This window comes from Tenebrio molitor, chromosome 5 (assembly GCF_963966145.1).
Source record: "Tenebrio molitor chromosome 5, icTenMoli1.1, whole genome shotgun sequence".
Lineage (NCBI taxonomy): Eukaryota > Metazoa > Arthropoda > Insecta > Coleoptera > Tenebrionidae > Tenebrio > Tenebrio molitor.
In genome coordinates this window covers 6,176,697-6,192,740 of record NC_091050.1, presented here as the reverse complement: position 1 = coordinate 6,192,740, position 16,044 = coordinate 6,176,697, and the positions used below count along the sequence as shown (strand labels likewise).

The 16,044-nt window shown below is 33.3% G+C and overlaps 1 protein-coding gene and 1 long non-coding RNA gene across 7 annotated transcripts in view; one reads left to right on the top strand and one right to left on the bottom strand.

Annotated features, from left to right (window-relative positions):
* Positions 1 to 16,044, top strand: part of tai (taiman) — an 87,796-nt gene that overhangs the window by 36,862 nt on the left and 34,890 nt on the right. The window contains exon 1 of one of the 6 annotated variants that reach the window (XM_069048424.1): positions 11,071 to 11,089. The exons of the other annotated variants lie outside the window; for them this stretch is intronic. Within the exon in view, the coding sequence (XP_068904525.1) occupies positions 11,088 to 11,089 (2 nt within the window). The 5' untranslated portion in view covers positions 11,071 to 11,087. Of the gene's footprint in view, positions 1 to 11,070; positions 11,090 to 16,044 lie in introns of those variants that run through there. 6 annotated transcript variants of the gene reach the window in all.
* LOC138131440 (uncharacterized) lies at positions 5,952 to 16,035 on the bottom strand. Its single transcript, XR_011159813.1, has 2 exons — positions 15,972 to 16,035; positions 5,952 to 6,808 (listed from the first exon to the last, which is right to left on the bottom strand). It is a non-coding gene; the product is annotated as an uncharacterized lncRNA (long non-coding RNA).

The window sequence follows — 16,044 nt, the reverse complement described above, 5'->3', positions numbered from 1 at the left end:
GTTGGGTGTGTACACTGCCTAGAGATATAATTTAAGTACAGTTATGCGACAATGAATAAGGTATTCTCTTGGTTCGGATATGATTAACTCCAGGCGAATCGGGTGAACAATAAATAAATAAATAAATAAATATTTTTCAGCATTTTTGTGACTAAAATGCACTGGTTAAAGCGGGGTTTAGTAAGAGGAAAATATTTTTTAGATTATCTAGTTCAGCGTCATTTTTACCAAATGATTATGTTTTTACGTATAACTGCAGGTTATAGATCGTAAGTTTCAGGGAAACATGATGGGTAGCGGAAATAGTGTAGTAGTAACTGTAGGGAAAGAAGTTAAATAATTATGTTATTTTAATTACGTTATATTCATTATTTTTCTTAATCCTACATGAGCGAATTGCTCACCATTCTGTGTAATTTAACCGTCTGTAGTCCATACTCTATGTAGTGTTCCGAAGTTTAATTATGCATATTGAAATGCATAATGGTGTCTCATATTTGATAAACGGAATTAATGTGTCACACCATCGCAATAATGTCGTGGTATCTGATCTCTGATGCGGTCATTAGGGGTCAGTGAGACCAGTCAGTTTAAATGAAGTGCAGCGTTTCAGATTAAAACATCTTTGTTAAAATGGAGAATTTAAAAACATGCTTTTACTCTAATAGAGAATAGTATAATATACCAGTACATTAGCTTGTAAGTAAGCATAAGTTGGTCACACTTCGCTATAATGGTGGAAGTGGAAATGGAGGTAATTTACCGATTTAGAACATTCAGCAAGTGGATGGGTAATTATAGCCAAACACATAGTAATTAAATGATTATTTAAGTTTTAATGGTATTGTACCGTTTATGTAAGTTGTGTAAAATGAAAATACATCAAGAAATACATACTAAGTTTCACTAGTGTTTTTGTGTTTATGTTGGGCTACAAATAAGTTGATTTTCTATTTACGTAGGGCCGAAGATTAAATATCAATCAATTTTTACGTTACGGTTTGGTGATTCAAGTTAGTGTAAATGAAGATGTTGTGCATGAGTAACAGTAAAAATGATGTATTGTTATTATGACCGATATTGTAACGTAATTGTGGGCATTTGAGCTCTTTGATATGGTGGAATAATCACATAACCACATTGTTTCGTCAATGAATCTCGAAGACGGCTGTTTAGTATTGTTGCGCTTTTATTAATTACCTTCATGAATAATAAATTTAGTCACTTAACGGTACTTCATAATGAATTAGTTATTGTAGGAGAGCATTTTTTTCCTTCTTTGAATTCACCTAATTTCTACAACATCACAAGATTAGACATGAATAATCAAGTTAAATGTGCCATTCTTTGTCGGCTGCGAACTAACCGGCTTTTTTCTTTAATAAACCAACAGCTTTTGCGTTCCAGTGAGAACGACGGTCCTTTTTTATATAAGTTTCATTGTACATTGCGAACTCACCTAATGTGTTAAATAGAAAGGAAACTTCCCAATGGCCAGCTTCCACTTAGCTCGAACAGTTAGAATTGTTCAAGAGATATCATCGCAGTCTTGAAGTGTTTTTTTTTCCTTTTGCAACGTCATTTTTTGGCTTAGTCATAAACAACAGATAGTAACTGGGAACGGGTTGTCGAATAACCAAGAAAGACCGAAAGGATGGAAGGAGAGAACGGATGCGCGAAATCGACCTTGTAAATCAACTTGCATTCTCGAAGACATTATTATATGGCATAGCGGACGCAACGCAACACAAAACACGTCGTCGTAACACATCGTCCACCAGATGGAGCAGTGTTACAGGACAGGTAGTTATTGGGGTCGCGACATTATTATACACGGTTTTATGACGTAATTTTGCGTTTCGTTCTTTTGGATTGCTTTACGTGTCACAGGAGCCGCACGAGGAAACAATGTCGAAATTTCATTTTGTTGTTAAACGAGAGTAATGGACCAGGCGAAAGTAGCGATAATGTTAATTCTCTCCTGCAAAACTCCACCGAAACTGAATAAATTAATGTTCATTAATTATAATTACTTGTAAGTTTTTTGAAATAATTACTTTGTGATGTTTAATTAATTCTGAAGTCAGCGATTCGTTGAAAATTCGTGCGATAGACTGCGTTAATTATAATCATTTATTATTATTCCCTAAGGCATAATGAATGTTTTCTCAGTCACCACTCGACAACCAACCGTGCGTCTAGGTTGTGCTTTTTTTTCCTACTGCAATAGACACAAAAGACCGATTTAGAAATTGCAATAGACTCTGAATGGAGAGAACAGGTTTCTCCAAGTTATTCTGCGTCAGACAAACAATATCGCCACCTACACGGTCATCATCACAAGTGCATAATAATTGCACAAGGTTGGTCGCGTCCTTGTGCCGTTGACCAAATAGACTAATGCACAAGAGTTCGCGTTGAAACACGAGCAAGAAGCCATACAAAGGACAAAATTCTGTAGCGTTTCAATTTAGTTGACGTAACGGTGAAATATTGTTCAATATCGGGAGGAGATGTTTATTGGTGAGAGAGACAAGGTAGGTGGAGAGGACAAGATGAATCGGACGTTGGAGAGCTTCTGTCAGCAAATTACCTTTTTTGTCAACCTTCGTTCCAATATAGGAAGATTTCCATGGAAAATTGTTTTTAAACATCAGTTTTGTCAAAGAAAAATGAAAGAGCAACGACTTCTTTTATTTCCTTTCTGCTGCAAACGATTGGGAAGATGTTTGGAATGGACAGCGGCTGCTTAATGTTTACGTTGTTTAGCAGTAAAGTAAGCTAGTAGTTCGTTAAGGAAGAATTTTAGCAGTGTTGCAGGACAGGTCCCAAGTTTTTGGGTCTTTGACCCGTCGAACGTTTCTGATTCCGACCATCGAACTCGGCACACTGTCGATCTAAATTGTTTGCAACACACACTCACACGTTACACGCACACGCAATCTAAAGTTCGATTGGAATTGACTAGTTTTATGGGCGAATTTGGTCGAGTTAAGTTGTTTTATCCGACAACTTATACGATTTTGACCACACGTAAACAATCAAACATTAAGGATATACATAAACATATTTTGCGTCGGAATTGATACAACATCTAAAAAGCTATTTCAATCGGTTTCTAGGACACCAGAGTAAACATAAGTGGTAACTGAATTATTGCTGTCCTAACAACAAAAAAAAGTCAAGAGATCATGGCATAATTTATAAATCATGAGAGGATTCTCATCTTCATGATAATGATTTAAGAATTTTTTGAACAACGCTCTTCTTCTTTTCAGAAGTATACCTACTTTGTTTTATCAAGATTTTGGTTCAATTTAGAGATACATATGTACTTCCATTACCGTCCTCTGTTAAACTGTAGCAATGCAACATAACACAAGGACGGTCTATAAAAGAAGAATTGCGCACATTACCCTATTTTAACTGTCAACTTTAATTGTCATTTACTTTTTGTATGGTTTCGAGAAGCCGGGACCGTATAGATAGATGCCCGATATTTAGTCTATTCCTGTGCAAGAGATTTGGTATGTCGGAAGAACTGATCTGTATCATGACTTCTTATATGGAGGAGGTCAGAGGTCTGCTTACTTCGTCACGCTCGTGCACCCGGAGCTTGCAGTCTTTGCACCTTTTTGACGTACATTAGTTATTTCAGGCAACTCAGGTTGAATGTCAAAGTCGATAATCACTTTTCTTCACACTATGGTCATATTCATGATAATGATCGCATCTCAGTATCCGAACTAATTTGTTTTTTTTTACCAGTTCGACTTGTTGAGTTATTCGAAATTTAATTTAATTTATCGATCCTTAATGTGTATAAATTACTTTACAGTTCTATCGAGATCAAACTGAAAACTGAGTGAGTTGCGTTCTGTATTAGATTGAAGTTGGTAATCTGTTTAAATCGTGATTAATTAAGCGTACAACTCTGACTACAATCCTTAATTGCAGAAAGTTTCAAGAGAAATACACCGATTACAATTAGTTTCAAAGCTCCGCAAACATTTTAGGTCTTTTATGCCGGAAGAAATTTGTTTCATTTAATCTTTTACAGATTTAGTGTGTTTGATGTGTAACAAGTGTAATCTCGGATTTCGTATTTAGTCCGGTTACTCCCCTAAACATCATGCTCAGAGAAACAAAACGTTGATGTAATGATGTATAATAATACGTGTACTCGTACATATAAACAGTAAATATATTTAACTTCGTAAAAAGACAAAAATTGCTATTTATTAATTTATTATACATATATACATACATGTTTTCTACCAGTTAGAAGCGGATCTGTACGCAATGTTGAATGTATTGTTCGTTTCGGATAAAAAGAAATCACTAAACTGTTTCGATAGAAATGTTTTTGCTCCATTGACTTTTCAACGGGCATCGAGCTGCTAATTGTTAATTTGATGTGCTTGACATTTGAAGGTTCACAGGTTGAAGCGATCATAAATAGATGTGTTTCGATATTTGCCTACCTGTCTGCAGAGGCATTTATTTTTCACGTTATCGAGTGGACTTCCTGTCAGTGGAAAATTACATTCCTTTTTTCCAAATAAACGAGTAAAATTTTGTTTTGCAAATATTAAATTCGTATAAAACGATTATCGACACATCAGTTGGCAAATTTGTGTAAATCGAAGTTTGAAATTTTCTTTTAGATTTTCGTCTCAACTTTGCAAGTGTTTGTAAGCAGATTCTGACTGTATTGTGTGTGTATGTAAATTTGTCGCCCGGTACATTAAGGACCCAAAGTTGGAGGAAAACTTCAAATGTAACCTTTCATCCCCCGTTTCACTTTTATATACCGATTTTGTGCGGATCATGTGTATCTCGTTAACGTTGAAAGTGGAAACTTCTTGGGAGGCCAACTTGATTTTTAAAACATAAACATGTTTTTCTGAGTGTTAAACGTTTTGTAAGATATCGGCGTTTAAATCGATCTATTATAACAAAATAAGTAGAAAAAGATAATAGCCAATTTTTATTAGGTTTATAAATTAATGTACGATTAGTGTTACGTCCATTTAAGCATAGTTAATATTCCTCGGTTTCAGGTGAAGAAAAATCTTTAAGGTTTTGGTTTTCTCTTGAACAAATTATTAGGTAGGTATCTTAGACATGTAATCTTCCATTTTGAAGTTAAAGATACACATCACGTTCGCAAGATTTTTATTTTCTCATTTGAAATACATTGAATTTTTACAAAATATGATCATAGTAATTTGAAAAGTGACGTTGAAACTGCTGACAAATAGTAACGGTACTAGGCCGCCACTGAACGTGAGGTGCACCACGGGCAGCAATAAGCTACGAGGAGTTAATCACCATTTCCGTTTGTTTATGTATTTCCGTGACTATACGGTATCCTAATACTTCTGCGGTTAATTACAATTGTCTTTGCGGTCGTTGATGATAATGAATCTTGCAGACGTTCTGAATGTTCAGATGATATCTTACGAAGAAATCGCTATCGTATAGTTCCGAAATTATGTTCGACACACAAGTTTCAACACAATTAGCCATTCTTACTATTAATAGGACAATGTTGTTCTACTCGGCGAAAATGCACAAGTCTTGGCCATGATTGCTTCTCAACTTGTACGAGTATCTCAACAAAACATTGATACATTCATAAAAAAGTCAATTATCATCAACCATATGGCGCTCACTGCGCGTCAGCGGTTTTTTTTTGCCAGTTCATACTTTAATGGTGCAGTGACGGAATTGCTATGACTTTGTTGCCTGTTAGCGTCAGCATTATTAATTTTTGTCTACAGAATCCAGGTGGAATTTAGATTTTTACCACATAGCAGGAGTTTATTCTAAAAGACAAGTATTGTGGGTTGCAAATGCAGTACATACCACACGAATTTTATCAAATCTGACTGCCTGGGAAAGAGTAAATTATTTTTTAGATTATACAGAAGAAATACAAAGTTAACTGATTTTAAAACATAATTTATTGACACTTACATGAGTCATTTGACAATAGAATTGCTTAGTTTGTATGAACTATTGTTAATACATGTATGATCAGTTAGAAGTACATATAACGAAATTATCTTATATTGGTTATGAACGCTATTTTTAGGGACAGTAACAATAAAACAGGCATAGAGAGGTAATTTTTCTACCTGGTATATAGTTTTGTGGAAGTAATTTTTATACTTGATGCAAATAGATTGCCGCTGAAGAATACGATTCTGGTATGTGCCGATTCTTTTTAATGGAATCTTCAATTTGGTGGAATGTTTTATCAGATTCCGAACAAATTTGGCAGGAAATGATACAAAGGTGAAAGTACAACCCATCAAGGTCTCGATTCGTCTTAAACCATTGGAGTTGTTTCATTTGTAGAGTAATATCGAACAAGCTATAAAGTAAAGTGGTAGAAGTGTAAAACAATAAAATTTGTCATTTCTACATGTTTTTTTAAACATGCCACACCCATAACTAATCAACGTTGAAGACTAATATTAACTGGAGAGAAAGTATTTAATTTCACCAATAGGGTTTCACTGTTTTGTGGGGCAACCATTGATCTACCGCAATTAAGGTTCTGGCTGACAGAATCATTTGCACAATCATAAACATTAATTCACACCGTTTTCTTACAGAGTACTAACTAATTTGTAGATTGTTTTCATGGGGAGATATTACAACTTCTATGTTAGTATTCTTAAGTAGAAGAAATTAATTTTTAATGTTGAAGGTGTGGACTCTGTCAGCCACCGAAGGAAATGACGAACAATAAAATTTATTACATCTAGTTCCAGATAATGGGCAGAGGTAGTATAACCTGGAACGAAAAGAATCTACCATCAGTTATTTTACTGCGAGATAATCAATATTTTATTGCGAAGATAACCACTTAATTCCAATGTATGATACTTAGAATTTGTTAATTCTACGAATACACGTTAACGGATCGAGTTTTTACAGAGCCGGCTTAAGACAATATTTCTCATTCAGTTTGCTTGAGATCATCGGTTGACGTCACTGAGATATGGAAAAAAGCGAAAGTTAGGATCATTTGTGGTTACCAGTTCTGAACATCTCGATATGGAGGGACCTCGTATTAAAATTAAAATCTCTTCAGCTTGAAGGTTGTGTTCACAACGCATGAAACGTAATTTTGTTTTTTTTTTTATAAGCACCGTTTTCAGTTAGTTAATTTTTGTTTATAAGTTATGTAAACTTACGACGAAATAAAAAAAAAAATATTCAACTATGTATGTAGTAGAAGCTTGAACAGTCAAATTAGCTTAAAATGTTTTACCGTTCCTTGAGTCTGCTTTAATAACTGAAAAAATAAATTTGGAATTTTCTTCTACTACGATGAACTAGTTTTCTGAAAAATATCTTGATTACCTATTTTTTTTCGTGACTGTGTCAGTACGTACAAGTTTTTACACGATGAGATAATTATAGTTATTTATGATTGTAAATTCTGATCCTTTGTAAGCACAAAGCCGTAGAAAACATTATGGTGTACAATAAGGTGTGTGGTTGTTACGTCATCAATAATAAACAATGATACAACGATCAACTTTTCCACTTGTTTGTTTTCCGTTTCGTTTCTAATTATTCATGAACGAGACGCTTATTTCGTCATAAACCATCTAATTCATGCTACATATAATAACTACAGATATTTAAAATTACGGATCACGTTGAGTTCTTTTCGACAATTGATTGCTGTGAGTTATATCTGATTGCCGTAGAACAAATTGGGAATTTTTTCGAGTAAATTATAGCCACTAAATAATAGAGTATCTGTAAAACTGGCTTAGAATCACGTCGCAACACGTTATGGTTGCAGTAATGTGTTAACAACAAATCTGGTCGCATTCTGTAATTTTTTTTTTGTACCTTCAACAATTGCTGTGCTGTAATAGCCATTGCTCCTTGGAGGTACTTTTGTGGACCACAAACAGAAAATGGAGCCAATTCTTCATTCATAATGAACACATGTTTCGTCCATTATCCAAAATTGGCTTTTGAAAGTTACATAATACAACATAATAAGTAATTTATAAAATTATTAAATCTCTATCCCAAACGAAGCTGCAGAATCGGTCTTTTACGTGAACATGAGATGTAACTTGATTGAAAATTGTTTGTCAGAACTTAATGAAAAGAAAATGTCACAATTTTTGTATTTTATATAAAACCGCTGTAGTTGAAGGCAATATGATTAGTATTTCACTCTTAAGTATGTTAATTTATGATATACCAATACATGAATCATTCTTTGCACAATTTATGGTCACCGGCATAACGATCTCTTATCTTGTTTTGTGGTGTATTTATTAACAGAGTTCCATGTGCATGAAACCAGTAAGTTTCTACAAACACAATTTCATTCGCCATCAACGTCGATTAAATAATAGCATTTGGCGTCTATAGACGTGACAGTCATGTGTACTTACAGATTCAATTATTACCAGTGCTGATTACCTTCTTGAACTGAGTATCGATTTTATAATCGTAATAAAAGCTGTCACAATAATATTGTACTTAGTTTAGTACAATCGACGAGTGCAACAAGTATTTTATATGCATTTCTTGTCGATCTTAACCGTCACATTCCAGTTGTTTTCTGTCTTTGTTATGTGCGATTTGTAAAAAAAGGGAACGTCTGCAATACGGAAGGAACATTTCAACAGGAGTTTATGGTACTTTGGCTACTAATGAAATGGAGAACACTGCCGTAATTCGAACTGTGTCAACTTTACCTTGAATGACAATTACCTGTATTTCCTTTTCGATTTGTATGAATCATTATTCTGTTTGTATACAGTAATACAATAAACCAAATGCCATTATTTTATTGTAAATAAATGTATTGTTGTTATGCAAAATTTAAATCGAATTTGTATATTTTTTTTTGTTTAAACAAATGGAAGTGTTATGTAATAGGCCGTAATACAGTTCTGGTTTACTCTTCGAGTTAATTAATACTGTTACAAATGGCATTTAACGCCGATTTAAGCTCTGCGTACACACGAATTCTATTAATTGATTACAGGTAATAAATAGGTGTACAGTCGAGTTAAAATGCAGTTATGTGATCAGCCTTACAACAAATTAACACAATGCATACTTGTACAATTCTTGGATTGCACGTGTGTTTGGCTAACAACAATACACTGTTTTAGACATGATGTTGATGACGTGAACTGTCATTCTTTTCGCGTTAGAATCCAAAGTCATTGTGACTAAAACAATATTTTCTTTAAACCAGTATTTGCTTTGTAGGAGTTGTACTAGCTCCGCGTTAATAGCGTTATTTGGTCTATCAACATACTCTCAAAATAAATCTAATTTTTCCGAGTAAATTGCATAAATTGTTACTTCTGAAGGTAGCTTTTACTAATTATCGAACTTGAATTCGTTAAGATGTTTATCAATGTGGCGTCTGACGGTTTAGTAGTTAATGAATTTATTATCATATAGAAATTAATTAATAAACGAGAAACGAAAAAATGTTGAGACAGAGGCTGCTGTGTTGGTCTCAGCTTTTTATAGAACTTCAGTAAGAGTTTTGTTGTGTCAAAAGTTGCCTGTTTTGAACAGTGATTTTAATCTCAAGCTACAATTGAATTTCTATTAAGGAAGCAAATGTAACTTCGAAATTACGTTAAATATAGAAGGTTGTTTTCACTAATGTAAAAGACCGATATCAAATTTTAACAAGCAAAAATAAAAAAGTTTTTTTCTGGAAATGTCTGTCCCTTGATATGACCATTTCCGGTTAAAAGCCAGGTGCAGATGGTTTTATTCAGGAGATCTTTTATGTTTCTGAAATACGGCTAGTTAGTGATTTGGTGACTCCTTACAAATGGTTTGTACATACATACGAGTATAATATGTATTTGCATCCACACCTTTAAAAATAAAGCAGACTTCATTATCTTATAGACTAGTAGCTGCCCGCAAAGAAACCCCATAAACCTGTTTTCTCGTGGCTACCAAATAATAAGTAAAAATTTTGGGTGTCATTCCTTTTTAAAAGTTCTAAGTTTATTACTTAAATTGGTGGTTAACTTAACTGGTAAGTTGAGCCAGAGCAATTCACTCTTCCAGCGTTTCATAAGGCGGATAGGTTTAATTTTTTATTGTAGAAAAATATATGTTCATTAGTGTATGTTTTCACTAATTGTATTACACGAACAAGGTTGAACGATATTAGTATCGAATGTCAGCTTCTTTTTGTGGGTCAAAATTATCGTTGGTGCAGTATAGCAGTGTACCTCCGAGCGTTGTTCCTTTCATGAAACTGTTATATTTAATCTCATCCATCTTTTTTTTTTTTTAATATAAAATATGTACATTGCATTATGCAAAAGCTGCTCAAAGAGAATTTTTTTTAACTCTAACGTTAAACTAAATAGAAACCAGTTTGCTATTTGCAAATTCCCCTTCGGTGACAATGTGAATAATAAAAGATTCGCACGGTTTATAATTCTTCAGACTTGAGGTCTATTGAGTTTCACTGTAGGGGATGAAAAATAGTGGTATATAAACAAGTCTTGTTTCGTATTAAAGGGATGTGAGAATCTGGTGCACACTGAAAAGTTGTTGTTTGCCATCAGATGAAACTTATTTTGTAGCTTTCGCAATCTTCTTTTGCGGCGTTATTAAATACAATGCTTTGTGGATAATGAGAAATGTGTCCTTTGGAACAGTAATTATTTCCACAATTTCATAACATTGTACAACAAAGTAATCATAACTTTGAGTTGAAGTTAGAAGATTTCGTTGATCTGCTACGTGCAGGATGTGTGGTGTTGCAGTGTCATTTCACTATAAATGTTATCGGGACAAATTTATATCACATTATAGTATGTATTGGTAGATATATTCTGCTTTTCAAGCAGAACTACTTCAAAAAATTGTTGTAAATATGTATTTGTGTGGTATTTTGTGATCGTTACCATTATTTTACAGATTAACACAGTTTCGATATTTAATAAGAATTAATGTATAGTCACTGTTTGGAGTTATATTATGTTTTTTTTTTCAGGTGAGTTCGCTTGTTTTCGGAGGAGATCTGAACCCTTCAATTTCGTGAGATGTAAGGTTTGAGGAATTTTTTTTTTTAACGAAATAGGCCTAAATTGTGTTCTTTCTTGCAATTATATGTGCACGACATATTTGATTATTCTGAAGATATAAAAAGTGCCAACTGCAAAATGCTTCAGATTTAGAATTAAGATAAAAAAAATTAAAATTCGAGAAATAACCAGCCACTTGATTTTAGATATTTCCAGTTCCGGTAAAAAATATTCGTATTATGGTAAAATATATATTTTTTTAAAGTGGCAGGTGGTGCATTATACTCGTAAATACATACATACATACTTTTAATTAAACTTGAAAAAATATTGAAGTAGATAGGCAGCTGATCCTCATCCACATAGAAACAACATTTTCTTTGGCAGTATATATAAAATTCTAATATTATTAATACAAGCAAATCTGAGAGTTTTATGGTCGAAATGTAAACTGGATTTTCAAAAATATTTTATTCTTCACTGTAAACGCCTTCTGGATATTTAGTTGTAAAGCTTTTTTTTTTTTTGTTGAAGTACCTACTGTAAAGTCCGTTCAAAAATGAAAAAAAAAAACAACCGACGTCGCATTTTCCTCGATAATTACTATCGGCAACGCTGAGTGTAAAATTTGGTTTATTAAATGTCTTGTTTTTCTAGGCATGTTTAAGTAAAAATAAGAAATAATAAGAATCTATTGATCTATTATGTATTTATTAAATAAATGCAACGTGCTGCTAATAAAACAATATGAACGGAATTCAAAGCAATTGAATTTTTTTTTTTTTTATAAATGTCATAATTTATAGTTACCAACATAGTATGAAAAAATATCTACCTAGGATTTTTTAAATTCTACCAACCTAAAGCAACAGGTGGTGGTTTTTTGATTTTTGAATGGACTTTAGATTTGTGTGCATGATCAACTCCCCAAAGAAAGATAAGAGGAGGATTTATAAAAACACTTTCTTTTGATTGGTATCTTTTATGTAGTAAGTAAAGTATTTTAACTTAGCTTTTTGCGATGAAATTAAATGAAAGATGTTCAGATTTGTTTTAAGAAAAATATTTCTTGTTTTAAATTAATACATTTTTTCATATTCCATATTTCATTTTGTACTTTTGATATGATGTGGCAATAAATTATGTTCATGTTTTAATTTGTAAAATTACTGAATATCGTTTTGAGTTTAGTCTGATTATGATGAACTACATATTACAACTACGTTTACCCTTTCGGTAATGTTTGTTTCGGCACAAATCGGAAAAGATTGTCGATAATAATCGAAGTGAAATTTAGTACACGCGTAAAAGATATTTTATTAATGGTGTAAAGTAGTTGTTTGATCACAATTATCGTAGTTTGCGTAACTTCATAAAACTAATGGACTTGATGAACATTGCCGTCGCCGCCACCCTCATTGTAAATGTATAGCTGTTGAAAACGTGAGTGTTTGGGCGGCGGCCGCTTCTCTGCTGATTGTCCTTGACCCTCGACTAACCTGCCCCACGGCCACAGCTCGATACCACCACCGGCAGGCACTGGTATCGATCGAGGCGACGCCGCCGCCGACGACGCACGCACTGCGTCTAGTCTTAACTGAATATCACGACTACACTCGTATGGGTTCTCTAATCGATAGTACAAACCGGCGTCTGTTCTAACGGATTTCAGAAATACAATGCACTACCAAATATATCGTGCACATTTGAGATTTGTGGCGTTATTTTAACAACTGGTTAAGGCGAAGTCCCACCCGGATCCCGACGTGTGCCTTGGAACGTACAACGTGAAAATATCAAAATCGTCGTCCTAATGGATAGTCAAACACGTTGAATTTTTCCATTCTAGTCGACTGTTTTGTTACTGAACGAGCGTTTGCCGATGCTGTTCAAATAGCATTCGTATTTTAAGTATTGTTGTGATTTAAGTACATAAACGAGGAGAATAGCGCAATCGCATCGTAAAACGGCGTTCGTGTAAACGTTGCCGAAGCGTCTGGATGAGCGACCATTAAGACGTCTGGATTCCAACAAGGTGGAACTCCGTCATAAATCATTAAATCCCAGGCTAGAGACGCAAACGAAAGGGAACAACCGATCGCGATTGTGGTGCTTTGAATTTAGAGACTCCTCTTGTTTTCCCCCGTTCTCACTAGAACAGCGTTTGCGGAGCCGTTTCATTTCATTATGTAACGTAATTTTAAAAGTGAGGAAACAGACAATTCTCACTTGGATTGAGTTTTTAACGTCATAAATTGCTTGGCTTTGTGTTTCGCAAAGTAAACTAAACATGAAATAGCGTGTCGAAGAGCGAGAATATCAGATGTGCCTAGATGAAACTTACGCGTGCAGACATTTTTGTGTGTGCTCTTTAGAGCGTGTAATAAATCAAACCTAGGTAGATTTTAACAGTTGTGTGTTAAAGATTAACACTGACGATCTATATAATTGTGTAGATACACCACAAACATGTGGTACATTATATTTTTTATCTGGGAAATAATTTTCATGATTTTTTTTTTGCACTTTGGAAGAATTTATGTTTCCTTTCTTGAATTTTCAAATAAAACATTTCTTTTTTCACTTTATTTTGTAGTTTTTACTACTTATTGATCTAAAACCTGTGGGAGAGAATAATCGCCTAGTTTGAACTAACTGAAGATTAAGTCTCTCTCGCGACACCACCCACATCTGATGAAAGAGCAAGTAAACAACAAAAAAAAAGATAAGTGGAGCTTAAGCGGAAGTGTTTCCTTTGAAAATCTGCGTAACATATGTCATTAAACTTTTTTATGCGATGTCGGCAATGTAACCAACTCCATTCCTATCAAAATTATGCGATAATAACCAAGGCTCCCTATTTTTTTCTTGACATTTAATTTGATAAGAACTGTCGTGACATTTATGCTTTCTGTTACAGTTAATTTCAGACCTTTAAAGTATGTACATATGTATGTACATGTTAAACGGATAAATGCCCAAAAAGTTGTCTTTCACTTTACGGGTCCCTGATTATTTATTGATTCAGTACAGATTTTTATTATCGACATCATCTATCTTAATGTGTAACGGTAAAAATGTACATATTGCTTAAAATAACCCAATATAATTTGCATACTTTTTATGTCAATTTGTAAATAATGTGATTATCCGAATGGTTGGAAAGACGTGTAAATGTTAATGGCTACGACTGTCACAGTAAAGAATAAACTGTATGGGTGCTGATCACAAATCAATACAATTTTCTTTTTTGCTAATAACATCACTGGATTCTCACAAAAATAGGTTTTTTTTAATAAATCAAAGATTTTATTCAAAGAATTGGTTACCATCAAAAATTGATCGTGAACAATTTATGAGAACTAATCTTAACAAGCCAGGTCAGGCAAAATCCTGTTGCCTCTTCTTCATCACCTAAGCAGTTCGAAGCAAAATAAAATTCGTCCCTGATTAACAAGCTTCTGATTGTGTAAAGTAGTATTTTGTGAAGGGTTCTAAACGTACGAATTGTAAAAAAAGTATATTTCAAATTAATCGTACAGCCATTACTGTCGATTATCTATGGGAATATTTTCAATTTATGGGAGCCATTCACTAGTTGTGCCTCATCACGTTCTTTAACGGGCAAAAACTAATAATCATTGAAGGTAAACAGGCCAGTGAAATATTTTCAGTAATTTGTGAAATATTCATTCTTCAGTTTATTGCACATTGCAAATTAATTGTTAATCGTAATTACATACTGTTTACATCAATAAACTGTACTAAAATGTGAAATGTCTTTGATCTCATCATGTCATCATGCTTAAACCTGAATATCGTTTCTGTAGCTGTTTTAATCTTGATGCAGCATCAGACACTTGTTATTTGTTTTAAAATTTGTTTAATTATTATGGTCAATTTTGCCAAGGTGGGTGGTTGTTGTTTATACCTTGACAAATACTTTTAACTTTTATTACAGTGTGTTTTTAGTCGTGGTCACCTTGGAAAAATTAGCAAAATTCATCAGATAAACTAATGGACACTTGGTAATTTGAACATAATGTATCCACAACATTTGAACAACAGTCGTACGGTTTATAAAATGACAAGATACATTTTAGATTTTGTTATAATAAAGGAGGTTACGAGTCTATAGAATATTATTTTATCTAAACATGCCCGATGGAACATGGACAGCATAATACATAATTATGTTATTATTCTTTTTTTTTAAATTACCTGGTGGTACATGTTCTTCACAATTTTTTGTTGCCATAGAATTAACGGAAATATGAAAGCAAAAATAGATGTTTACTGAAGATAAAAACTCGTATTATTCTTACTTAAGTAGGTATGTATATATGTATGTACGTTTACAAGTTATACCGTTAGGTAAAACCATCATAATGATCCGTTGTGGTTAATCCGCTGCCTAATTCATCATCAGCATATGCAAATTGATAACTGTTTTAAAATAATGATTTTTATAAATGATTTCTTAAATATAAATGCGAATAAAATGATAAATAATAAACGTACTGCTTTTAATTATTGTAAACGGTACATTGTTCCCAAAATATTACACAATTTCTAATTCATGTTTTAGGATAGGCAACCAAATAATCAACTTTTTCGAATGTACGTGTAACACATAAGTGACCTCCAATTATTATCTTTACGATAGTATTAAGACAAATTCAAATTAGTACTTGGTGGTTTTTCTTTAAAATGATTTAAGTTTTCTTGTGTGATATTGAAAGGACATTTAGTTACAAGTTCTTGAGGATTAATTGATTCTGTTCCAACGAGGTTTAATAAAACTTCTGGAAATTTTCAGAAAAATTATGTTACTAATTTATGAAATTTTGTCAGCATCTTAAATTTAATTTTGCATTTACTGTAGACAAATAATGTACTTACTTTATAAGCAACAGTTGTTCACTAAGGTAACTGGCATTTTCTTATCTAATCCTGTTGAAGTTTTATCAAAAAA